This window comes from Henckelia pumila, chromosome 4 (assembly GCF_033568475.1).
Source record: "Henckelia pumila isolate YLH828 chromosome 4, ASM3356847v2, whole genome shotgun sequence".
NCBI classification, from domain to species: domain Eukaryota; kingdom Viridiplantae; phylum Streptophyta; class Magnoliopsida; order Lamiales; family Gesneriaceae; genus Henckelia; species Henckelia pumila.
This window is the reverse complement of record NC_133123.1, coordinates 196,790,514-196,812,378: the sequence shown is the minus strand read 5'-3', so window position 1 is coordinate 196,812,378 and position 21,865 is coordinate 196,790,514. Positions and strand designations below refer to the sequence as shown.

At 43.7% G+C, this 21,865-nt stretch overlaps 1 protein-coding gene, 22 non-coding genes and 2 pseudogenes across 23 annotated transcripts; all 25 read left to right on the top strand.

Annotated features, from left to right (window-relative positions):
* Nucleotides 1-215: 215 nt before the first annotated feature.
* Nucleotides 216-334, top strand: LOC140867958 (5S ribosomal RNA). Its single transcript, XR_012145396.1, has one exon. It is a non-coding gene; the product is annotated as a 5S ribosomal RNA (ribosomal RNA).
* A 399-nt stretch (nt 335-733) lies between these two features.
* Nucleotides 734-851, top strand: LOC140870475 (5S ribosomal RNA). Its single transcript, XR_012147434.1, has one exon. It is a non-coding gene; the product is annotated as a 5S ribosomal RNA (ribosomal RNA).
* Nucleotides 852-1,251: 400 nt separating this feature from the next.
* On the top strand, nt 1,252-1,370 carry LOC140867908 (5S ribosomal RNA). The gene has a single exon (XR_012145348.1). It is a non-coding gene; the product is annotated as a 5S ribosomal RNA (ribosomal RNA).
* A 400-nt stretch (nt 1,371-1,770) lies between these two features.
* On the top strand, nt 1,771-1,889 carry LOC140868848 (5S ribosomal RNA). The gene has a single exon (XR_012146248.1). It is a non-coding gene; the product is annotated as a 5S ribosomal RNA (ribosomal RNA).
* A 400-nt stretch (nt 1,890-2,289) lies between these two features.
* Nucleotides 2,290-2,408, top strand: LOC140868697 (5S ribosomal RNA). Its single transcript, XR_012146102.1, has one exon. It is a non-coding gene; the product is annotated as a 5S ribosomal RNA (ribosomal RNA).
* Nucleotides 2,409-2,809: 401 nt separating this feature from the next.
* On the top strand, nt 2,810-2,927 carry LOC140869224 (5S ribosomal RNA). The gene has a single exon (XR_012146609.1). It is a non-coding gene; the product is annotated as a 5S ribosomal RNA (ribosomal RNA).
* A 400-nt stretch (nt 2,928-3,327) lies between these two features.
* On the top strand, nt 3,328-3,446 carry LOC140867864 (5S ribosomal RNA). Its single transcript, XR_012145304.1, has one exon. It is a non-coding gene; the product is annotated as a 5S ribosomal RNA (ribosomal RNA).
* A 401-nt stretch (nt 3,447-3,847) lies between these two features.
* On the top strand, nt 3,848-3,966 carry LOC140868437 (5S ribosomal RNA). Its single transcript, XR_012145855.1, has one exon. It is a non-coding gene; the product is annotated as a 5S ribosomal RNA (ribosomal RNA).
* Nucleotides 3,967-4,365: 399 nt separating this feature from the next.
* Nucleotides 4,366-4,484, top strand: LOC140868126 (5S ribosomal RNA). The gene has a single exon (XR_012145558.1). It is a non-coding gene; the product is annotated as a 5S ribosomal RNA (ribosomal RNA).
* Nucleotides 4,485-4,886: 402 nt separating this feature from the next.
* On the top strand, nt 4,887-5,005 carry LOC140869057 (5S ribosomal RNA). Its single transcript, XR_012146450.1, has one exon. It is a non-coding gene; the product is annotated as a 5S ribosomal RNA (ribosomal RNA).
* A 400-nt stretch (nt 5,006-5,405) lies between these two features.
* LOC140868888 (5S ribosomal RNA) lies at nt 5,406-5,523 on the top strand. Its single transcript, XR_012146287.1, has one exon. It is a non-coding gene; the product is annotated as a 5S ribosomal RNA (ribosomal RNA).
* A 400-nt stretch (nt 5,524-5,923) lies between these two features.
* On the top strand, nt 5,924-6,042 carry LOC140868714 (5S ribosomal RNA). The gene has a single exon (XR_012146118.1). It is a non-coding gene; the product is annotated as a 5S ribosomal RNA (ribosomal RNA).
* Nucleotides 6,043-6,443: 401 nt separating this feature from the next.
* Nucleotides 6,444-6,561, top strand: LOC140868828 (5S ribosomal RNA). Its single transcript, XR_012146229.1, has one exon. It is a non-coding gene; the product is annotated as a 5S ribosomal RNA (ribosomal RNA).
* Nucleotides 6,562-6,962: 401 nt separating this feature from the next.
* Nucleotides 6,963-7,081, top strand: LOC140869430 (5S ribosomal RNA; annotated as a pseudogene).
* A 399-nt stretch (nt 7,082-7,480) lies between these two features.
* LOC140869160 (5S ribosomal RNA) lies at nt 7,481-7,599 on the top strand. The gene has a single exon (XR_012146548.1). It is a non-coding gene; the product is annotated as a 5S ribosomal RNA (ribosomal RNA).
* A 398-nt stretch (nt 7,600-7,997) lies between these two features.
* On the top strand, nt 7,998-8,116 carry LOC140868699 (5S ribosomal RNA). Its single transcript, XR_012146104.1, has one exon. It is a non-coding gene; the product is annotated as a 5S ribosomal RNA (ribosomal RNA).
* Nucleotides 8,117-8,518: 402 nt separating this feature from the next.
* On the top strand, nt 8,519-8,637 carry LOC140869248 (5S ribosomal RNA). Its single transcript, XR_012146632.1, has one exon. It is a non-coding gene; the product is annotated as a 5S ribosomal RNA (ribosomal RNA).
* Nucleotides 8,638-9,038: 401 nt separating this feature from the next.
* LOC140869386 (5S ribosomal RNA) lies at nt 9,039-9,156 on the top strand. Its single transcript, XR_012146766.1, has one exon. It is a non-coding gene; the product is annotated as a 5S ribosomal RNA (ribosomal RNA).
* A 401-nt stretch (nt 9,157-9,557) lies between these two features.
* Nucleotides 9,558-9,676, top strand: LOC140868854 (5S ribosomal RNA). Its single transcript, XR_012146254.1, has one exon. It is a non-coding gene; the product is annotated as a 5S ribosomal RNA (ribosomal RNA).
* A 398-nt stretch (nt 9,677-10,074) lies between these two features.
* Nucleotides 10,075-10,194, top strand: LOC140869628 (5S ribosomal RNA; annotated as a pseudogene).
* Nucleotides 10,195-10,596: 402 nt separating this feature from the next.
* On the top strand, nt 10,597-10,715 carry LOC140870125 (5S ribosomal RNA). The gene has a single exon (XR_012147103.1). It is a non-coding gene; the product is annotated as a 5S ribosomal RNA (ribosomal RNA).
* Nucleotides 10,716-11,055: 340 nt separating this feature from the next.
* Nucleotides 11,056-11,173, top strand: LOC140868792 (5S ribosomal RNA). Its single transcript, XR_012146193.1, has one exon. It is a non-coding gene; the product is annotated as a 5S ribosomal RNA (ribosomal RNA).
* A 401-nt stretch (nt 11,174-11,574) lies between these two features.
* LOC140869431 (5S ribosomal RNA) lies at nt 11,575-11,693 on the top strand. Its single transcript, XR_012146776.1, has one exon. It is a non-coding gene; the product is annotated as a 5S ribosomal RNA (ribosomal RNA).
* A 399-nt stretch (nt 11,694-12,092) lies between these two features.
* Nucleotides 12,093-12,209, top strand: LOC140869341 (5S ribosomal RNA). The gene has a single exon (XR_012146720.1). It is a non-coding gene; the product is annotated as a 5S ribosomal RNA (ribosomal RNA).
* Nucleotides 12,210-13,678: 1,469 nt separating this feature from the next.
* LOC140862553 (uncharacterized) lies at nt 13,679-15,494 on the top strand. Its single transcript, XM_073265580.1, has 3 exons — nt 13,679-13,721; nt 13,954-14,528; nt 14,973-15,494. The coding sequence occupies exons 1-3, from the start codon at nt 13,679-13,681 to the stop codon at nt 15,492-15,494; spliced, it is 1,140 nt and encodes a 379-aa protein (XP_073121681.1).
* The last annotated feature ends 6,371 nt before the right edge of the window (nt 15,495-21,865 follow it).

Sequence of the window (21,865 nt, the reverse complement as noted above, 5' to 3'; positions counted from 1 at the left end):
AAAACGCCCCAAAAGACCGTCTCCGGGTTGTAATTTGAGCGTCTCCGTCTCTTAGACGGAGATACTTGCTGTAGGTATCGAGAGGAGCTTCGTGTGAACAGGCTGAAACTCCCGTAACTCTTAGTCGATCGAAAGTTATGTCCGTTTGAAGCTGCAGCTCTTGTTCCTCCGATCCGCAATTCGAGAGATAAAACAATAAAAATTCATTCACTATTGGGTGCGATCATACCAGCACTAATGCACCGGATCCCATCAGAACTCCGAAGTTAAGCGTGTTTGGGCGAGAGCAGTACTAGAATGGGTGACCCCCTGGGAAGTCCTCGTGTTGCACCCCTTTTTCATTAATTTCTTTTTTTCTTACTCGTACTTCTCGTTTTTCCGATTCCTCTCCGTCCTATTTCCGACTATTTCAGTCCAATCTGCGGATAGAAAAGATGCAATAGACTTAATAACACGACGTGAACGTGCGATCTGGGTGACGCAGGATGCTTCAGTGGGTCCCAGCGCGCCCTACGGGAAAAATTCCCCGAAAGACCATCTTTGGGTTGTAATTTGAGCGTCTCCGTCTCTTAGACCGAGATACTTGCTGTAGGTATCGAGAGGAGCTTCGTGTGAACAGGCTGAAGCTCCCGTAACTCTTAGCCGATCGAAAGTTATGTCCGTTTGAAACTGCAGCTCCTGTTCCTCCGATCCGCAATTCGAGAGACAAAACAATAAAAATTCATTCACTATTGGGTGCGATCATACTAGCGCTAATGCACCGGATCCCATCAGAACTCCGAAGTTAAGCGTGCTTGGGCGAGAGCAGTACTAGGATGGGTGTCCCCTGGGAAGTCCTCGTGTTGCACCCCTTTTTCATTAATTTCTTTTTTACTTACTCGTACTTCTAATTCTTCCGATTGCTCTCTGTCCTATTTCCGACTCTTTCAGTCCAATCCGCGGATATAAAAGATGCAATAGACTGAATCATACGATGTGAACGTGCGATCTGGGTGACACGGGCCACTTTGGTGGGTCCCAGTGCGACAAACGAGAAAAATGCCCCAAAATACCATCTCCGTTTTGGAATTTGAGCGTCTCCGTCTCTTTAACCTAGATACGCACTATAGGTATCGAGTGGAGCTTCGCGTGAGCAGGCTGAAGCTCCAGTAACTCTCAGCCGATCGAAAGTTATGTCCGTTTGAAACTGCAGCTCCTGTTCCTCCGATCCGCAATTCGAAAGACAAAAAAATAAAGAATTCATTCACTATTGGGTGCGATCATACCAGCACTAATGCACCGGATCCCATCAGAACTCCGAAGTTATGCGTGCTTGGGCAAGAGCAGTACTAGGATGGGTGACCCCCTGGAAAGTCCTCGTGTTGCACCCCTTTTTTAATTAGTTTCTTTTTTTCTTACTCGTACATCTTGTTCTTCCGATTCCTCTCCATCCTATTTCCGACTCTTTCAGTCCAATTCACGGATAGAAAAGATGCAATAGACTTAATCACACGACGTGAATGTGCGATCTGGGTGACGCGAGCCACTTTGGTGGGTCCCAGCGCGTCCTACGGGAAAAATGCCCCCAAAGACCATCTCCGGGTTTGAATTTGAGCTTCTCCGTCTCTTAGGCCGAGATACTTACTGTAGGTATCAAGAGGAGCTTCGTGTGAACAGGCTGAAGCTCCGTAACTCTTAGCCGATCGAAAGTTATGTCCGTTTGAAACTGCAGCTCCTGTTCCTCCGATCCGCAATTCGAGAGACAAAAAAATAAAGAATTCATTCACTGTTGGGTGCGATCATACCAGCACTAATGCACCAGATCCCATCAGAACTCCGAAATTAAGAGTTCTTGGGTAAGAGCAGTACTAGGATGGGTGACCCCCTGGGAAGTCCTCGTGTTGCACCTTTTTTTCATTAATTTCTTTTTTTCTTACTCGTACTTCTTGTTCTTTCGATTCCTCGCCGTCCTATTTCCGACTCTTGCAGGCCAATCCGCGGATAGAAAAGATGCAATAAACTTAATCATATGATGTGAACGTGCGATCTGGGTGACGCAGGCCGCTTCGGTGGGTCCCAGCGCGACATACGGGAAAAATTCCCCGAAAGACCATCTTCATTTTGGAATTTTAGCGTCTCCATCTCTTTAGCCGAGATACGCACTATAGGTATCGAGTGGAGCTTCGCGTGAGCAGGCTGAAGCTCCAGTAACTCTCAGCCGATCGAAAGTTATGTCCGTTCGAAACTGCAGCTCCTGTTCCTCCGATCCGCAATTCGAGAGACAAAAAAATAAAGAATTCATTCACTGTTGGGTGCGATCATACCAGCACTAATGCACCGGATCCCATCAGAACTCGTAAGTTATGCGTGCTTGGGCAAGAGCAGTACTAGGATGGGTGACCCCCTGGGAAGTCCTCGTGTTGCACCCTTTTTTTTATTAGTTTCTTTTTTTCTTACTCGTACATCTTGTTCTTTCGATTCCTCTCCGTCCTATTTCCGACTCTTTTAGTACAATCCGCGGATATAAAAGATGCAATAGACAGAATCACAGGACGTGAACGTCCGATCTGTGTGACTCGGGCCACTTCGGTGGGTCCCAGCACGCCCTACGTGAAAAATGCCCCCAAAGACAATCACCGGGTTTGAATTTGAGCTTCTCCGTCTCTTAGACCGACATACGCGTTGTAGGTATCGAGAAGAGCTTCGCGTGAGCAAGCTGAAGCTCCCGTAACTCTCAGCAGATCGAAAGTTATGTCCGTTTGAAACTACAGCTCCTTTTCCTCCTATCCGCAATTTGAGAGACAAAACAATAAAATATTCATTCATTGTTGGGTGCGATCATACCAGCACTAATGCACCGGATCCCATCAGAACTCCGAAGTTATGGTGCTTGGGCGATAGCAGTACTTGGATGGGTGACCCCCTGGGATGTCCTCGTGTTGCATCCCTTTTTCATTAATTTCTTTTTTTCTTACTCGTACTTCTAATTCTTCCGATTCCTCTCCGTCCTATTTCCGACTCTTTCAATCCAATCCGCGGATAGAAAAGATGCAATAGACTGAATCATACGATGTGAACGTGAGATCTGGGTGACGCGGGCCACTTCGGTGGGTTCCAGCGTGACATACGGGAAAAATGCCCCGAAAGACCATCTCCATATTGGAATTTGAGCGTCTCCGTCTCTTTAACCTAGATACGCACTATAGGTATCGAGTGAAGCTTCGCGTGAGCAGGCTGAAGCTCCAGTAACTCTCAGCCGATCGAAAGTTATGTCCGTTTGAAACTGCAGCTCCTGTTCCTCCGATCCGCAATTCGAGAGACAAAAAAATAAAGAATTCATTCACTATTGGGTGCGATCATACCAGCACTAATGCACCGGATTCCATCAAAACTCCGAAGTTATGCGTGCTTGGGCAAGAGCAGTACTAGGATGGGTGACCCCCTGGGAAGTCCTAGTGTTGCACCCCTTTTTTAATTAGTTTCTTTTTTTCTTACTCGTACATCTTGTTCTTCCGATTCCTCTCCGTCCTATTTCCGACTCTTTCAGTCCAATCCACGTATAGAAAAGATGCAATAGACTGAATCACATGACGTGAACGTGCGATCTGGGTGACGCGGGCCACTTCGGTGGGTCCCAGCGCGCCCTACGAGAAAAATACCCCCAAAGACCATCTCCGGGTTTGAATTTGAGCTTATCCGTCTCTTAGACTGAGATACGCGCTGTAGGTATCGAGAAGAGCTTCACGTGAGCAGGCTGAAGCTCCCGTAACTCTCAGCAGATCGAAAGTTATGTCCGTTTGAAACTGCAGCTCCTGTTCCTTCGATCCGCAATTCGAGAGACAAAAAAATAAAGAATTCATTCACTATTGGGTGCGATCATACCAGTACTAATGCACTGGATCCCATCAAAACTCCGAAGTTAAGTGTGCTTGTGCGAGAGCAGTACTTGGATGGGTGACCCCCTGGGAAGTCCTCGTGTTGCACCCCTTTTTCATTAATTTCTTTTTTTCTTACTCGTACTTCTAATTCTTCCGATTGCTCTCTGTCCTATTTCCGACTCTTTCAGTCCAATCCGCGGATAGAAAAGATGCAATAAACTGAATCATACGATGTGAACGTGCGATCTGAGTGACGCGGGCCGCTTTGGTGGGTCCCAGCGCGACATACGGGAAAAATGCCCCAAAATACCATCTCCGTTTGGGAATTTGAGCGTCTCTGTCTCTTTAACCTAGATACGCACTATAGGTATCGAGTGGAGCTTCGCGTGAGCAGGCTGAAGCTCCAGTAACTCTCAGCCGATAGAAAGTTTATCCGTTTGAAACTGCAGCTCCTGTTCCTCCGATCCGCAATTCGAGAGACAAAAGAATAAAGAATTCATTCACTGTTGGGTGCGATCATACCAGTACTAATGCACCGGATCCCATCAGAACTCCGAAATTAAGCGTGCTTGGATGAGAGCAGTACTAGGATGGGTGACCCCCTGGGAATTCCTCGTGTTGCACCTTTTTTTTCATTAATTTCTTTTTTTTCTTACTCGTACTTCTTGTTCTTTCGATTCTTCGTCGTCCTATTTCCGACTCTTTCAGGCCAATCCGCGGATAGAAAAGATGCAATAAACTTAATCATATGATGTGAACGTGCGATCTGGGTGACGCGGGCCGCTTCGGTGGGTCCCAGCGCGACATACGGGAAAAATTTCCCGAAAGAGCATCTCCGTTTTGGAATTTTAGCGTCTCCATCTCTTTAACCGAGATACGCACTATAGGTATCGAGTGGAGCTTCGCGTGAGCAGGCTGAAGCTCCAGTAACTCTCAGCCGATCGAAAGTTATGTCCGTTCGAAACTGTAGCTCCTGTTCCTCCGATCCGCAATTCGAGAAACAAAAAAATAAAGAATTCATTCACTGTTGGCTCCGATCATACCAGCACTAATGCACCGGATCCCATCAGAACTCCAAAGTTATGCGTGCATGGGCAAGAGCAGTACTAGGATGGGTGACCCCCTGGGAAGTCCTCGTGTTGCACCCTTTTTTTTATTAGTTTTTTTTTTCTTACTCATACATCTTGTTCTTCCGATTCCTCTCCGTCCTATTTCTGACTCTTTCAGTCCAATCCGAGGATAGAAAAGATGCAATAGACTGAATCACAGGACGTGAACGTCCGATCTGTGTGACTCGGGCCACTTCGATGGGTCCCAGCACGCCCTACGTGAAAAATGCCCCCAAAGACAATCTCCGGGTTTGAATTTGAGCTTCTCCGTCTCTTAGACCGACATAAGCGTTGTAGGTATCGAGAAGAGCTTCGCGTGAGCAAGCTGAAGCTCCCGTAACTCTCAGCAGATCAAAAGTTATGTCCGTTTGAAACTGCAGCTCCTTTTCCTCCGATCCGCAATTTGAGAGACAAAACAATAAAATATTCATTCATTGTTGGGTGCGATCATACCAGCACTAAGGCACCGGATCCCATCAGAACTCCGAAGTTATGGTGCTTGGGCGATAGCAGTACTTGGATGGGTGACCCCCTGGGAAGTCCTCGTGTTGCATCCCTTTTTCATTAATTTCTTTTTTTTTTACTCGTATTTCTAATTCTTTCGATTCCTCTCCGTCTTATTTCCGACTCTTTCAGTCCAATCCGCGGATAGAAAAGATGCAATAGACTGAATCAAACGATGTGAACGTGAGATCTGGGTGACGCGAGCCACTTCGGTGGGTCCCAGCGCGACATATGGGAAAAATGCCCTGAAAGACCATCTTCGTTTTGGAATTTGAGCGTCTCCGTCTCTTTAACCTAGATACGCACTATAGGTATCGAGTGGAGCTTCGCGTGAGCAGGCTGAAGCTCCAGTAACTCTCAGCCGATCGAAAGTTATGTCCGTTTGAAACTGCAGCTCCTGTTCCTCCGATCCGCAATTTGAGAGACAAAAAAATAAAAAATTCATTCACTATTGGGTGCGATCATACCAGCACTAATGCACCGGATTCCATCAAAACTTCAAAGTTATGCGTGCTTGGGCAAGAGCAGTACTAGGATGGGTGACCCCTTGGGAAGTCCTAGTGTTGCACCCCTTTTTTAATTAGTTTATTTTTTTCTTACTCGTACATCTTGTTCTTCCGATTCCTCTCCGTCCTATTTCCAACTCTTTCAGTCCAATCCACGGATAGAAAAGATGCAATAGACTGAATCACACGACGTGAACGTGCGATCTGGGTGACGCGGGCCACTTCAATGGGTCCCAGCGCGCCCTACGGGAAAAATGCCCCCAAAAACCATCTCCGGGTTTGAATTTGAGCTTCTCCGTCTCTTAAACCGAGATACGTGCTGTAGGTATCGAGAAGAGTTTCGCGTGAGTAGGCTGAAGCTCCCATAACTCTCAGTAGATCGAAAGTTATGTCCGTTTGAAACTGCAGCTCCTGTTCCTCCGATCCGCAATTCGAGAGACAAAAAAATAAAGAATTCATTCATTGTTGGGTGCGATCATGCCAGTACAAATGCACTGGATCCCATCAGAACTCCGAAGTTAAGCATGCTTGGGCGAGAGCAGTACTAAGATGGGTAACCCCTGGGAAGTCCTCGTGTTGCACCCTTTTTTTCATTAATTTCTTTTTTTCTTACTCGTACTTTTTGTTCTTTCGATTCCTCGCCGTCCTATTTTCGACTCTTGCAGTCCAATCCGCGGATAGAAAAGATGCAATAAACTTAATCATACGATGTGAACGTACGATCTGGGTGACGCAGGCCGCTTCGGTGGGTCCCAGCGCGACATACGAGAAAAATGCCCCGAAAGACCATCTCCGTTTTGGAATTTGAGCGTCTCCATCTCTTTAACCGAGATACGCAATATAGGTATCGAGTGGAGCTTCGCGTGAGCAGGCTGAAGCTCCAGTAACTCTCAGCCGATCGAAAGTTATGTCCGTTTGAAACTCCAGCTCCGGTTCCTCCGATCCGCAATTCGAGAGACAAAAAAATAAAGAATTCATTCACTGTTGGGTGCGATCATACCAGCACTAATACACCGAATCCCATCAAAACTCCAAAGTTATGCGTGCTTGGGCAAGAGCAGTAATAGGATGGGTGACCGCCTGGGAATTCCTCGTGTTGCACCCTTTTTTTTATTAGTTTTTTTTTCTTACTCGTACATCTTGTTCTTCCGATTCCTCTCCGTCCTATTTCCTACACTTTCAGTCCAATCCGCGGATAGAAAAGATGCAATAGACTGAATCACAGGACGTGAACGTGCGATCTGGGTGACGCGGGCAACTTCAGTGGGTCCCAGCACGCCCTACGAGAAAAATGCCCCCAAAGACAATCTTCGGGTTTGAATTTAAGCTTCTCCGTCTCTTAGACCGACATACACGTTGTAGGTATCGAGAAGAGCTTCGCGTGAGCAAGCTGAATCTCCCGTAACTCTCAGCAGATCGAAAGTTATGTCCGTTTGAAACTGCAGCTCCTTTTCCTCCGATCCGCAATTCGAGAGACAAAACAATAAAATATTCATTCAGTGTTGGGTGCGATCATACTAGCACTAATGCACCGGATCCCATCAGATCTCCGAAGTTAAGCGTGCTTGGACGAGAGCAGTTCTAGAATGTGTGACCCCCTGGGAAGTCCTCTTGTTGCACCCCTTTTTCATTAATTTCTTTTTTCTTACTCGTACTTCTAATTCTTTCGATTCCTCTCCGTCCTATTTCCGACTCTTTCAGTCCAATCCGCGGATAGAAAAGATGCAATAGGCTGAATCATACGATGTGAACGTGCGATCTGGTTGACGCGAGCCGCTTCGGTGGGTCCCATCGCAACATACGGGAAAATTCCCCGAAAGACCATCTTCGTTTTGGAATTTGAGCGTCTCCGTCTCTTTAACCTAGATACGCACTATAGGTATCGAGTGGAGCTTCGCGTGAGCAGGCTGAAGCTCCAGTAACTCTCAGCCGATCGAAAGTTATGTCCGTTTGAAACTGCAGCACTTGTTCCTCCGATCCGCAATTCGAGAGACAAAAAAATAAAGAATTCATTCACTATTGGGTGCGATCATACCAGCACTAATGCACCGGATCCCATCAGAACTCCGAAGTTATGCGTGCTTGTGCAAGAGCAGTACTAGGAAGGGTGACCCCCTGGGAAGTCCTCGTGTTGCACCCGTTTTTTAATTAGTTTCTTTTGTTCTTACTCGTACATCTTGTTCTTCCGATTCCTCTCCGTCCTATTTCCGACTCTTTCAGTCCAATCCACGGATATAAAAGATGCAATAGACTGAATCACACGACGTGAACATGCGATCTGGGTGACGCGGGCCATTTCGGTGGGTCACAGCGCGCCCTACGGGAAAAATGCCCCCTAAGACTATCTCCGGGTTTGAATTTGAGCTTCTCCTTCTCTTAGACCGAGATACGTGCTGTAGGTATCGAGAAGAGCTTCGCGTGAGCAGGCTGAAGCTCCCGTAACTCTCAGCAGATCGAAAGTTATGTCTGTTTGAAACTGCAGCTCCTGTTCCTCCGATCCGCAATTCGAGAGACAAAAAAAATAAAGAATTCATTCATTGTTGGGTGCGATCATACCAGTACTAATGCACCGGATCCCATCAGAACTCCGAAGTTAAGCGTGCTTGGGCGAGATCAGTACTAGGATAGGTGACCCCCTGAGAAGTCCTCGTGTTGCACCCCTTTTTTCATTAATTTCTTTTTTTCTTACTCGTACTTCTTGTTCTTTCGATTCCTCGCCGTCCTATTTCCGACTCTTGCAGTCCAATCCGCGGATAGAAAAGATGCAATAAACTTAATCATACGATGTGAACGTGCGATCTGGGTGACGCGGGCCGCTTCGATGGGTCCCAGCGCGACATACGGGAAAAATGCCCCAGAAGACCATCTCCATTTTGGAATTTGAGCGTCTCCGTCTTTTTAACCGAGATATGCACTATAGGTATCGAGTGGAGCTTCGCGTGAGCAGGCTGAAGCTCCAGTAACTCTCAGCCGATCGAAAGTTATGTCCGTTTGAAACTGCAGCTCCTGTTCCTCCGATCCGCAATTCAAGAGACAAAAAAATAAAGAATTCATTCACTGTTGGGTGCGATCATACCAGCACTTATGCACCGGATCCCATCAGAACTCCAAAGTTATGCGTGCTTGGCAAAAGCAGTACTAGGATGGGAGACCCCCTGGGAAGTCCTCGTGTTGCACCCTTTTTTTTATTAGTTTCTTTTTTTCTTACTCGTATATCTTGTTCTTCCGATTCCTCTCCGTCCTATTTCCGACTCTTTCAGTCCAATCCGCGGATAGAAAAGATGCAATAGACTGAATCACAGGACGTGAACGTCCGATCTGGGTGACTCGGGCCACTTCGGTGGGTCCCAGCATGCCCTACGGGAAAAATGCCCCCAAAGACAATCTCCGGGTTTGAATTTGAGCTTTTTCGTCTCTTAGACCGACATACGCGTTGTAGGTATCGAGAAGAGCTTCGCGTGAGCAAGCTGAAGCTCTCGTAACTCTCAGCAGATTGAAAGTTATGTCCGTTTGAAACTGCAGCTCCTTTTCCTTCGATCCGCAATTCGAGAAACAAAACAATAAAATATTCATTCATTGTTGGGTGCAATCATACTAGCACTAATGCACCGGATTCCATCAGAACTCCGAAGTTAAGCGTGCTTGGACGAGAGCAGTACAAGGATGGGTGACCCCCTGGGAAGTCCTTGTGTTTCATCCCTTTTTCATTAATTTTTTTTTCTTACTCGTACTTCTTGTTCTTTTGATTCCCCGCCGTCCTATTTCCGACTCTTGCAGTCCAATCCGCAGATAGAAAAGATGCAATAAACTTAATCATACGATGTGAACGTGCGATCAGGGTGACGCGGGCCGCTTCGGTGGGTCCCAGCACGACATACGGGAAAAATTCCCCGAAAGACCATCTCCGTTTTGGAATTTTAGCGTCTCCGTCTCTTTAACCGAGATACGCAATATAGGTATCGAGTGGAGCTTCGCGTGAGTAGGCTGAAGCTCCAGTAACTCTCAGCCGATCAAAAGTTATGTTCGTTTGAAACTACAGCTCCTGTTCCTCCGATACGCAATTCGATAGACAAAAAAATAAAGAATTCATTCACTGTTGGGTGCGATCATACCAGCACTAATGCACCGAATCCCATCAGAACTCAAAAGTTATGCGTGCTTGGGCAAGAGCAGTACTAGGATGAGTGACCCCCCTGGGAAGTCCTCGTGTTGCACCCTTTTTTTTTATTATTTTCTTTTTTTCTTGCTCGTACATCTTGTTCTTCCGATTCCTCTCCGTCCTATTTCCGACTCTTTCAGTCCAATCCGCGGATAGAAAAGATGCAATAGACTGAATCACAGGACATGAACGTGCAATCTGGGTGACGCGGGCCACTTCGGTGGGTCCCAGCACGCCCTACGGGAAAAATGCCCCCAAAGACAATCTCCGGGTTTGAATTTGAGCTTCTCCGTCTCTTAGACCGACATACGCGTTGTAGGTATCGAGAAGAGCTTCGCGTGAGCAAGCTGAAGCTCCCGTAACTCTCAGCAGATCGAAAGTTATGTCCATTTGAAACTGCAGCTCCTTTTCCTCCAATCCGCAATTCGAGAGACAAAAAAATAAAGAATTCATTCACTGTTGGGTGCGATCAGACCAGCACTAATGCACCGGATCCCATCAGAACTCCGAAGTTAAGCGTGCTTGGGCGAGAGGAGTACTACGATGGCTGACCCCCTGGGAAGTCCTCGTGTTGCACCCCTTTTTCATTAATTTCTTTTTTTCTTACTCATACTTCTAATTCTTTTGATTCCTCTCCGTCCTATTTCCGACTCTTTCAGTCCAATCCGCGGATAGAAAAGATGCAATAGACTGAATCATATGATGTGAAGCTCCGAAAGACCATCTTCATTTTGGAATTTGAGCGTCTCCATCTCTTTAACCTAGATACGCACTATAGCTATCGAGTGGAGCTCCGCGTGAGCAGGCTGAGGCTCCAGTAACTCTCAGCCGATCGAAAGTTATGTCCGTTTGAAACTGCAGCTCCTGTTCCTTCGATCCGCAATTCGAGAGACAAAAAAATAAAGAATTCATTTACTATTGGGTGCGATCATACCAGCACTAATGCACCGGATCCCATCAGAACTCCAAAGTTATGCGTGCTTGGGCAAGATCAGTACTAGGATGGGGACCCCCTGGGAAGTCCTCGTGTTGCACCCCTTTTTTAATTTGTTTCTTTTTTTCTTACTCGTACATCTTGTTCTTCCGATTCCTCTTCGTCCTATTTCCGACTCTTTCAGTCCAATCCACGGATAGAAAAGATGCAATAGACTGAATCACACGACGTGAACGTGCGATCTGGGTGACGCGGGCCACTTCAGTGGGTCCCAGCGCGCCCTACGGGAAAAATGCCCCCAAAGACTATCTCCGGGTCTGAATTTGAGCTTCTCCGTCTCTTAGACCGAGATACGTGCTGTAGGTATCGAGAAGAGCTTCGCGTGAGTAGGCTGAAGCTCCCATAACTCTTAGCAGATCGAAAGTTATGTCCGTTTGAAACTGCAGCTCCTGTTCCTCCGATCCGCAATTCGAGAGACAAAAAAATAAAGAATTCATTCATTTTTGGGTGCGATCATACCAGTACTAATGCACCGGATTCCATCAGAACTCCGAAGTTAAGCGTGCTTGGGCGAGAGCAGTACTAGGATGGGTGATCCCCTGGGAAGTCCTCGTGTTGCACCCCTTTTTCATTAATTTCTTTTTTTCTTACTCGTACTTCTTGTTTTTCCGATTCCTCGCCGTCCTATTTCCGACTCTTTCAGTCCAATCCGCGGATAGAAAAGATGCCATAGACTTAATCACACGACGTGAACGTGCGATCTGGGTGACGCAGGACGCTTCAGTGGGTCCCAGCGCGCCCTACGGGAAAAACACCCCGAAATACCATCTCCGGGTTGTAATTTGAGCGTCTCCGTCTCTTAGACCGAGATACTTGCTGTAGGTATCGAGAGGAGTTATGTGTGAACAGGCTGAAGCTCCCGTAACTCTTAGCCGATCGAAAGTTAAGTCCGTTTGAAACTGTAGCTCCTGTTCCTCCGATCCGCAATTCGAGAGACAAAATAATAAAAATTCATTCATTATTGGGTGCGATCATGCCAGCACTAATGCACCGGATCCCATCAGAACTCCGAAGTTAAGCGTGCTTGGGCGAGAGCAGTACTAGGATGGGTGACCCCCTGGGAAATCTTCCTCGCAAGCGTACGAGTGTCAAGTTTTAATATAGTGAATAATTCAGATATCGATCCCACAGGGAGTAAAATGAAAATATTTAGTACTTGTAATTAGAATAGTCTAAACTTTATCTAGAAAATCAAACTTTGAGAATTTTGCAATAAAATAAATAATCAGATGATTTTAGATAGCACGCACACAACTTTTAGGAATAATCAATCAGAAAAAAATGGTCTAGAGGTATAGATTTCACCTGGTTTCAACAACAATCAATCCTAATTAATTAATATTTATGAATTCCAATCGATTAATAGCCAAGAACACTTACGTATATTATTTCCCTCTCCCGAGCAACAAATAATGTTTATCAACTACAAGTAAATTCCAATATCCCTATTAAGAATTTATCGCAGTGATCTATCACAAAACAATGTTCTTTTTAAAAGCTCTGTTAAAATCATACACTCTCCCGAGCTGTATAAATAATTAACAGTGTAGTTCTAATGTCCTATTAAAAATCCTCTCTCCCGAGCAATAATTTTAAATAAATATTACAAATCAATTATTGATCAGATAATTGAAAAGACAATCAATTCTAGAAAAAAACAATTAATTTAGAAGAAACTCAATTCAATAAAATCAAACATTCATGAAAGCGTCTACACCAGGTTCCATCCGACCTCTAGACTTTAAAAAATTAGTTCATAATAAAATTTTGAATAAAACAATTCATATTCAAAAATCCAAACATATTCAGAATAAAATAAAAGTAAGAAATCAAATCCGTCGTCGACGTCGTGTCCGGACTATCGAACTCCGTCTTTGTTCTTCAAGTTAAGCTCCAGAAAATCACAAAAGTTCACGATCTCAATCTCTGATATTCTAATGTGTGTGTGGCGGCTCTCTCCCCTTTCTCAAGTCTGACAAAAATCCTTTTATAGCGTGCACAAAAGCCCACAAAATCAAGCCCATAAAAATTTCCCAATATAATAAAATTTCCAAATCACAGCAGCGGGGCGGGCGCTCCAAGTGAAGGCGCGGTCGCGCCTTAATTTCGCAGATTCCAATTCTCCAATCTTCAACACTCTGCGCGTTAGCTCTTGAAGAAGCGCTAACAAGGAGCGCTAATCTTTCTTCAGGCCCATTAAAAAAAAGCCCATTAACTTTCTTTCTCCTTGTCTGATCGTTTCTTTTCCTTTTTCTTCTCTTCTCTTTATTTTCACTTATTCTTTTCTTTTTCCTTTCTCTTCTAAATTCTTCTTTTATTCTCTTTTCCAAAATTCAATAAATCACTGTAAACACAAAAACAACAAAATACCCACATAAATCTGCTCGAAAAAAATATTTAACAATTAAAATCATATATAAATTAAGTGTATAAAATACACTTATCAGTGTTTGGCAGGCGCTGGAGTTTGTTATCGGTGCAAGAAGCCGGGGCACGTGGTCACAGATTGTCCATGGCGTGAGACTCCGACTCAGGGGAGAGTGTTTGTGATGCAGGCCGAGGAGGGCGACCCTGATACCACGCTCGTCACAGGTAATATTTAGAGCATTTAATTAAGGATGATTTAACTGATTTCTAGTTGCACTGTTTGATTAGAGCTTTCGTTTTTGGAATGAGAATTGTTTTAGGTTGCATGCTTTGGGTTAATTGGTCGTGTAGAGATGAATAATTTTGTTTATGGGAATTGTTGTCTTAGAATGAACCTAAGAATGACTTGCCTTATTTGTTTTCAATCTTTCTGTGGTTGTAATCACCTTTATTGCAGGTAGAATTTTAGTATCCGGTGTGGCCACTAGAGCCTTGTTAGACTCAGGGGCTACCCATTCTTTCATATCAGAGACTTTTACCCGCAAGTGGAGCATTGAATGCGAGGATCTGATTGGTGGATTCACAGTGACCATCCCATCAGGGGAAGAACTGTCTACTAGGAGAATGGTGAGGAATCTTGAACTCCTGTTGCAAGGGCAACCAGCAGTTGCAGACTTGATAGTATTGCCCATGCCTGAGTTCGGCTTGATTCTTGGGATGGATTGGATGTCGAAGAATGCAGTGGTGATCGACTTTCAGCTGAGGCCAGTATTGGTCAGACCAGAGGGAGTAGAGCCATTTCAGTTTGAGGCTACTAGGGGTTCGAGGAAGACACAAATCATATCTTTTATGCAAGCCAAATGGTTGGTGCATGACGGATGTGAGGTGTTCTTAGCCAGTATATCTTTGACAGAGTTGCCTCCACGTCCAGATATCTCAGATATGGACATTGTCAGGGATTTTGAGGACGTTTTTCCAGACGATGTTGTAGGCATTCCGCCTGATAGAGAAGTGGAGTTCTCTATCGACTTAGTACCCGGTACTGTGCCAATTTCTAAGGCACCGTACAGATTGGCTCCTGCGGAAATGAGGGAGTTAAAAGAGCAGATTCAAGAGTTGCTTGATAAGGGTTTCATACGCCCTAGTTTCTCTCCTTGGGGTGCACCGGTCCTTTTCGTGAAGAAGAAAGACGGAAGCTTAAGGTTGTGCATAGACTATCGGGAGTTGAATGGAGTGACGGTGAAGAACAAGTACCCACTACCCAGGATTGAGGGCCTCTTTGACCAGTTGCAAGGGGCCTCTGTGTTTTCGAAGATTGAACTACGATCCGGTTATCATCAGCTGAGGGTGAAAGAATCGGATGTGTTTAAGACAGCTTTTAGGACTCGTTACGGTCACTACGAGTTCCTTGTGATGCCGTTCGGGTTGACGAACGTGCCAGCGGTCTTCATGGATCTTATGAACCGCGTATTCCAGCCGTTCTTGGACCAATTTGTCATCGTCTTCATTGACGATATCCTTATATATTCCAAGGATAGAGAGGAGCATTCGCAACATTTGAGAACTATTCTAGAGGTACTCCGGGAACGGAAGCTGTTTGCTAAGTTCGACAAATGCGAGTTTTGTTTGAAGAGAGTAGCATTCTTGGGCTATGTCATTTCCGAGAGAGGTGTTGAGGTAGACCCCTCCAAAGTTCAAGCAGTGAAGGAGTGGTCAGTACCTAGAAATGCATCAGAGATTCACAGTTTTCTCGGATTGGCTGGTTATTACAGGAAGTTTATCAAGGGCTTTTCATCCATTGCAGTGCCCTTGACAGCATTAACCAAGAAGAATGCTAGGATTGTATGGAGTTCCGAGTGTCAAAGGAGCTTTGATGTATTGAAGGAAGCTCTTACGACAGCGCCAATATTGACTATGCCATCAAGGCAAGGTGATTTCGTGGTTTACACTGATGCTTACAAGTTGGGATTGGGAGCAGTTCTTATGCAGCGTACATAGGGTTATTGCTTATGCTTCTAGGCAGTTGAAGGAGCATGAGAAGAATTATCCTACACATGACCTGGAGTTAGCGGCAGTAGTGTTCGCTCTCAAGATTTGGAGACACTATCTCTATGGAGAGAAATGTAAGATATTCACCGACCATAAGAGCCTCAAGTACTTCTTCACCTAGAAGGAGTTGAATATGAGGCAACGAAGATGGCTAAAGTTGGTGAGGGACTACGATTGTGAGATCAGTTACCACCCGGGTAAGGCTAACGTGGTCGTAGACGCGCTGAGCCGGAAGACGACAGTGATTGCTTCCATGTCAGTGGCTAGACAGTTGCAAGATGAGATTCAGAGGTTCAGACTGGAGTTCTATGCTGAGGGTATGGCTCCTACACTGTCAGCCTTGTCAGTACAGACCACATTGTTTGACCATATCAGGGTTGCTCAAGCAGATGATGAGCAGCTGAGAAAGTGGAGACAGAGAGCTGAGGAGAAAGACAGTGGTTTGTATTCTATATTAGATGGGATTGTGAAGTTCAGAGATCGATTTTGGGTTCCCGTAGGTGACTCTCTGCGAACTACTATCACGGCAGAGGCGCACACATCACCGTACTCTATCCACCCAGGAAGTACGAAGATGTATCGGGATCTTCAGCGGTTGTATTGGTGGCCGGCCATGAAGAGTGACATTGCCCGATTTGTGTTAGAATGCCTGACATGCCAGCAGGTCAAGGCGGAGCATCAGAGGCCTGCAGGATTGCTTAAGCCACTCCCTATTCCGGAGTGGAAATGGGAGAACATTTCTATGGACTTCGTTGTTGGTTTGCCGAGGACAATGAGGAATTCGAACACTATTTGGGTTATATTAGACCAACTCACAAAGTCGACACACTTCTTGCCAGTGAGGACGACCTTCACGATGACACAGTATGCAGAGTTGTATATCCGGGAGATAGTCAGACTACATGGTATCCCTGTTTCCATAGTATCTGATAGAGACCCACAGTTTACTTCAACTTTTTGGAAGAGTCTTCACGCAGCTTTGGGGACGAAGCTTTTATATAGCACTGCCTTTCACCCGCAGATGGATGGACAGTCCGAGAGGGTGATTCAGATTCTAGAGGATCTTTTGAGAGCTTGTGCCATTGACTTTCAAGACAGTTAGGAGTCGAGACTGCCATTGGTGGAATTTTCTTATAACAACAGCTTTCAAGCCACCATTGGTATGGCGCCTTACGAGGCACTTTATGGAAGACTTTGTAGATCTCCGATGTTGTGGACCGAGATTGGGGAGAAATCGGAGTTGGGACCAGAGATTGTTCAACAGACTGCTGCAGTTGTAGCCAAGATCCGTGACAGGATGAGGACTGCACAGAGCCGATAGAAGAGTTATGCTGATCATCGAAGGAGAGACTTGGAGTTCTCGGTGGGTGATCATGTGTTCATCCGTGTAGCGCCGCTTAAGGGAGTTATGAGGTTTGGGAAGAAAGGAAAATTGGCATCGAGGTTCATAGGACCCTTCGAGATATTGGATAGGGTAGGGGCATTGGCTTATAGGGTGGCCTTGCCGCCTAAACTTGATGGGGTCCATAATATCTTCCATGTGTCGATGCTGAGGAAGTACATCTCGAACCCATCCCATGTGCTCAGTTCGGAACCACTTCAGATATCTCCTCACATGACCTATGAGGAGAGGCCCATCCGGATTTTGGATAGATAGAAGAGAAGACTCCGTAACAAGTCGATTCCAATGAACAAGGTGAGATGGCAGAACCATTCGGATGAAGAGGCCACTTGGGAAGCGGAAGCAGATATCAGAGATCGCTATCCGGAACTATTTGATGAGTCTCGAATTTCGAGGACGAAATTCTGTATTAGGGAGGGAGGAACTGCGATGCCTAGAATTTTCATAATTTGAGTTTTATGCCTAAATCTGTTTTAATATTTTTAATTTTTAATTTTCCATGTTTAATTGCTTAAATCAGTTTTAAATTTTATATTATTTAATTATTTTAAATTTTCAGTGGCAGTCGCTTTTAAATCTAATTTTTCCCACGCTCTTGAGATAATTCTTTTGAATTTCTGCGAGAATTAGTATTTTAAATTTCGGGCTATCGAATTCGATCTTTTATTTATTTGGAAATCTTGGTGTGTTTGTTGGTGCGAATTAATTTAGAAATGCGAGTTATCTCTTTAGTTCAGCACTTTAAATTTTAATTGACATATTCACCTAGGGTTGGATATAACTCTAGCTTTTAAAATTACACACACACAAACACCTTAACTCACGCACACCTCCTCACACACTCACACCAGCCGACTCCCCTGTTCCCTTAGCGTGAGATCGATCCCTTCGATTCTTCACCAGGAGTTTTGCAAGCATTATTTTTCCTCCAAAAAAAATTCCTGAGCAAGCTAGAATCGTGGTTTGAGCTCGGGACTAGTGATTCTCTTCCGTTTTCCCCCTTGACTCACTCAAGCCTCAGCTCTTTTTTCTTCTCAGGATTTTCTATTTCTTGTTTAGTCTAGCTATGCAAGATTGTGGATTTGTTTCTTGCATTCTATATATGTTTATTATGCGTTACTTTTGTTGCACTCTTTTTTTGAATGTATAGTAATTAAGCGTGCCCTGTTCTTCCCTTGTTTCCCCTCGGCTGGATATTTTTTTTTATGTGTAATTTTTCTTACTTTGAAAATTTTGATTCTAGTTAGTATATTGATGCCCTCATGAGTTAGATGCTTTAGTTTGAACCTTGAATGCCATTGTCTATATGTTGGTGTTCTCGAAAATCATTTTCAGAAATGTTGGCAACATGTTCGATTTTCTGTTGTGGTTATTGATGGTGTTTGATTGGTGTGGCGAGGTAGGGGCTAACACGGGTGATATGTAGTGCACGTGGTAGCAATAGAATGAGTTGGATGCATTTTGAGACTTGGGTAGAGTCTGTTCGAACTTTTGGCAGAAACTAAGCCCTGTTTCTTGGCTGCTGGTTCGATCTTTAGCATGAGTTGTGGTTGGTTTCGATGGGGTGATGGTGTAGGGGCTACCACGGGTGATACGTAGTTCACGTGGTAGCAATAGGATGATTCGAATGTTTCTTGAGATTGGGCTAGAGGCTGTTCGATTTTCTGGACAACAACAAAAAGTTGATTTTGGTTGGCCGAAAATGGGCATTAGCGAGGGATAGGGCGTTTTTTCAGGGTTTTGGATGAGCTTAAGGGTTGGCATCGACGCTAGGATAGTGGCTTGAGGATCGGAGGGTATTTTTGTAGGTTTTTGGTTGGTTTGAGGAAGGGTGTGGAGCAAGATTTTGTAGGCCAATGCTGCTGTCCAGCTCCCTTGCGAGTACCCAGCAGGGTAAGGGCTGTTTACGGCGAAGGATCGGGGCTGGCGGATACCTTATAGTGTTAGGAAATTGAGGCTTCGAGTGGAATTTGAATTGGTGGAGTTTTCCCTAAGCTTTAGGCCTTGAGTCTTAGGAAGAGCAGAATTTTAAGGCAAAAGCTTGCTGTTCGGGTTTGAACATTTTAACTAGTGTTGGGTTTAAGTCAAGGGGTTAGGGAAAGTATTGTCTCAATTGGATTACTCTCTTGGTCAAGCCCTTAGTGAGTCATAAGAGGGTAGAGTGTACAGCTCCGTTCACTTAAGTTCTTTATTCATGGTTTAGATTTCCGCATTGGTACACCCCTGTATCGCCATTCCAGTCAATCACCATCGAGTCTCTTGCATGTACATTGTGTAAACAGATTTCTTTTAAGTTCATTACTTTCACATGTGCTTGCTAAGTCCTATATCCAATAAAGAAAGACAAATTACTTTTCGAACGAGGTGAACTGATTGTGACTATAGAACTGACGTGTATGTGTGGGGTTGGGAGACGTTCTGACCTACCTTACCAATGGACGTGTATGTGTGGGGTTAAGAGTCGTCTTGGCCTACCTAACCAAATATAGACGTGTAAGCGTGGGGTTGAGAGAAATCTTGGCCTCCCTTACCAATCATAGGGCAAGACGAGTTTAGGAGACATCCTGACTTCCTTGCGGCATAGTGCACTGCAGCCATGATCATGATCGAAACCACAGGGTCACAACTCAAGGATCTAAGTTTGCTATTTATATGTTTATTTTCAGAACCATGTTATGCAATTTATTGAGTTATTTGACTTAGCCTTGCACTTGTCATATTCCTGTACTCGCATCTTTTACATGTTCATTACTTTTAAGTTCAGGGAAACTAACAGTTATTTTATTACGCACTATTTTGAATCCTGTGTGTGCTTGTAGTTATATAGTACTCGTTATCCCCCCCTCCCATGATCTTGCTGGGTCTTTTAGACTCACCCCACTTCTTTCTTCCTTTCAAGTGAGGACGAGTATCAGTGGACTGAGGGGCAGGATCCCATGGGTGAGGTTCCCGGGGGCGCAGGCCTGTGACCGTGGCTCCATTTATTTTCCGTTGTGTCCTTTCAGTCCTAGAGTCTGTAATAAATATACATTTCGTACTTTCTCGTTTACTTGGTAGCAGGATGTGTTTCCCTGCTTAGGAACATTTGGTTCGCTTTAATTTTCGGTTGGTTGCCCGGTGTGACACCTTACTATCATGTTACTAGTTTTGATACTTGTTGAATGTTGGGAGTCGTTATTTAAGATATTTTGAAATGTTGTATGTGTTGTTGGTTTGTTCTAAAAACAGACGGGTCATGCCGAAATTTTTAGAAAAAAATTTAATTATTTTGAAAATCCGAGTATTACTTTCTTCTATTTATTCGAGTACTAGTAGCTAGTCGTTTCAGTGTTCCCACGTGCAACGCACGTGACTTTTACTAGTATATATAAATGCATAAATATAAATTGACATAAAATTAAATGTTAGATCAAATCACAATATTTTATTTAGAATAACCGGCAGAGCCACGCTATTATCTAAATAAAATATATGACTTTTTTATATTAGATGCAAGAAAGTAAATGTTAGTTGCGGAAAAAGTAAATGTTAGTTGCGGAAAGTAAATGTTAGTTGCGAAAAGTAAATGTTAGTTGCGAAAAAGTAAATGTTAGTTCAAATCATAATATATTATTTAGAACAACCGGCAGAGCCACGCTATTGTCTAAATAATATATATGACTTTATTATAAATTGATACGTATATTTATAGTATATAATTATTGTAGTATTTATTGTATCATATTAGACAACAAATCAAGGTAACCACATTTAAGGTACCAAGTATTTGATGTAAATAGATAACAATAAATCATCCAAATTATACCTACAAATAAAGATCAATTAGTAAAACAAAATAAAAATAGAAAAGGAAAGAATATATAAAATATAAACAATCTTACTTGACCAACAATGAAACATTTTCACCTTGACATAAAAGGATTTAGCTTGCCATGAACATAAGATTCAAGAGTAAGCATAAAAGAAATTTCATACTTAAACTTGGAGAAATATGCACACTCAAACTCTTATTCTTACACTCACAATATTTATTTTACAAGTGAGGAATTTCTCTACACTTTTGCACACTTCAAAACTTATACAACACATCTATTTATAGGCTAAATGAGAGTAAGAGTCCAAGACTCATTAAATGAGAAATAGTAAAGTTGGTGGTTGCTTGTCTCTTTGAATGTCAATACCATGGCCCAACTTTAATTGGCATGTTTGATGCCTTATAACACCGATTCAGCCTTTGTACGCAACATAGAACATGTAGGAAATTTTGTGTAGACGTGTCTGGACATATGATTCACCTTTTTTTTGGATAAAAGGTGAATTATTTATGATATTTTTACTCCAAGCCGGTCATAGTAAAAGTAAATTTGTCTCCATTTTGATATTTGATCATTTTGATCATCTTAATGAGGTTTTTGGAATTTCTTGTCTTCTACAAAGTTGAAGATGCCTCTTTTGTGATTCTAAAAGATTTGAGATTACTCCAATATGACCTCTGTATCTTGAGTAATTTTATTTTTTTACCAAACCTGCACAAACCGTAAAATAAACATTTTTAGTAAAATATTTAAATATAAACATATAATAATAAAATAATACAACTTCATAATTTTAATGAAACTTTAATTTTTAAAACACAACTTTTAACATATAAATAATTACAAATTTTAAGTTTCATCAGTTTGAAGCTATACCTAAGAGAGTAAAAAATCTCCAGCCTACCTGAGTTCGATGAAACTAGTGATCCTCAAGATCATATTGACAAGTTCTACGCGAAAGATTTGTATGACATCACAGATGCTGCTTACTGCAAGATATTCATAACAACGTTATTAGAGCGAGCACTCAAATGGTTCAATAAGCTACTGTCCGGATCCATCTCCAACCTGGAGCAGCTCATCCAGTGCTTCATCCAACAATT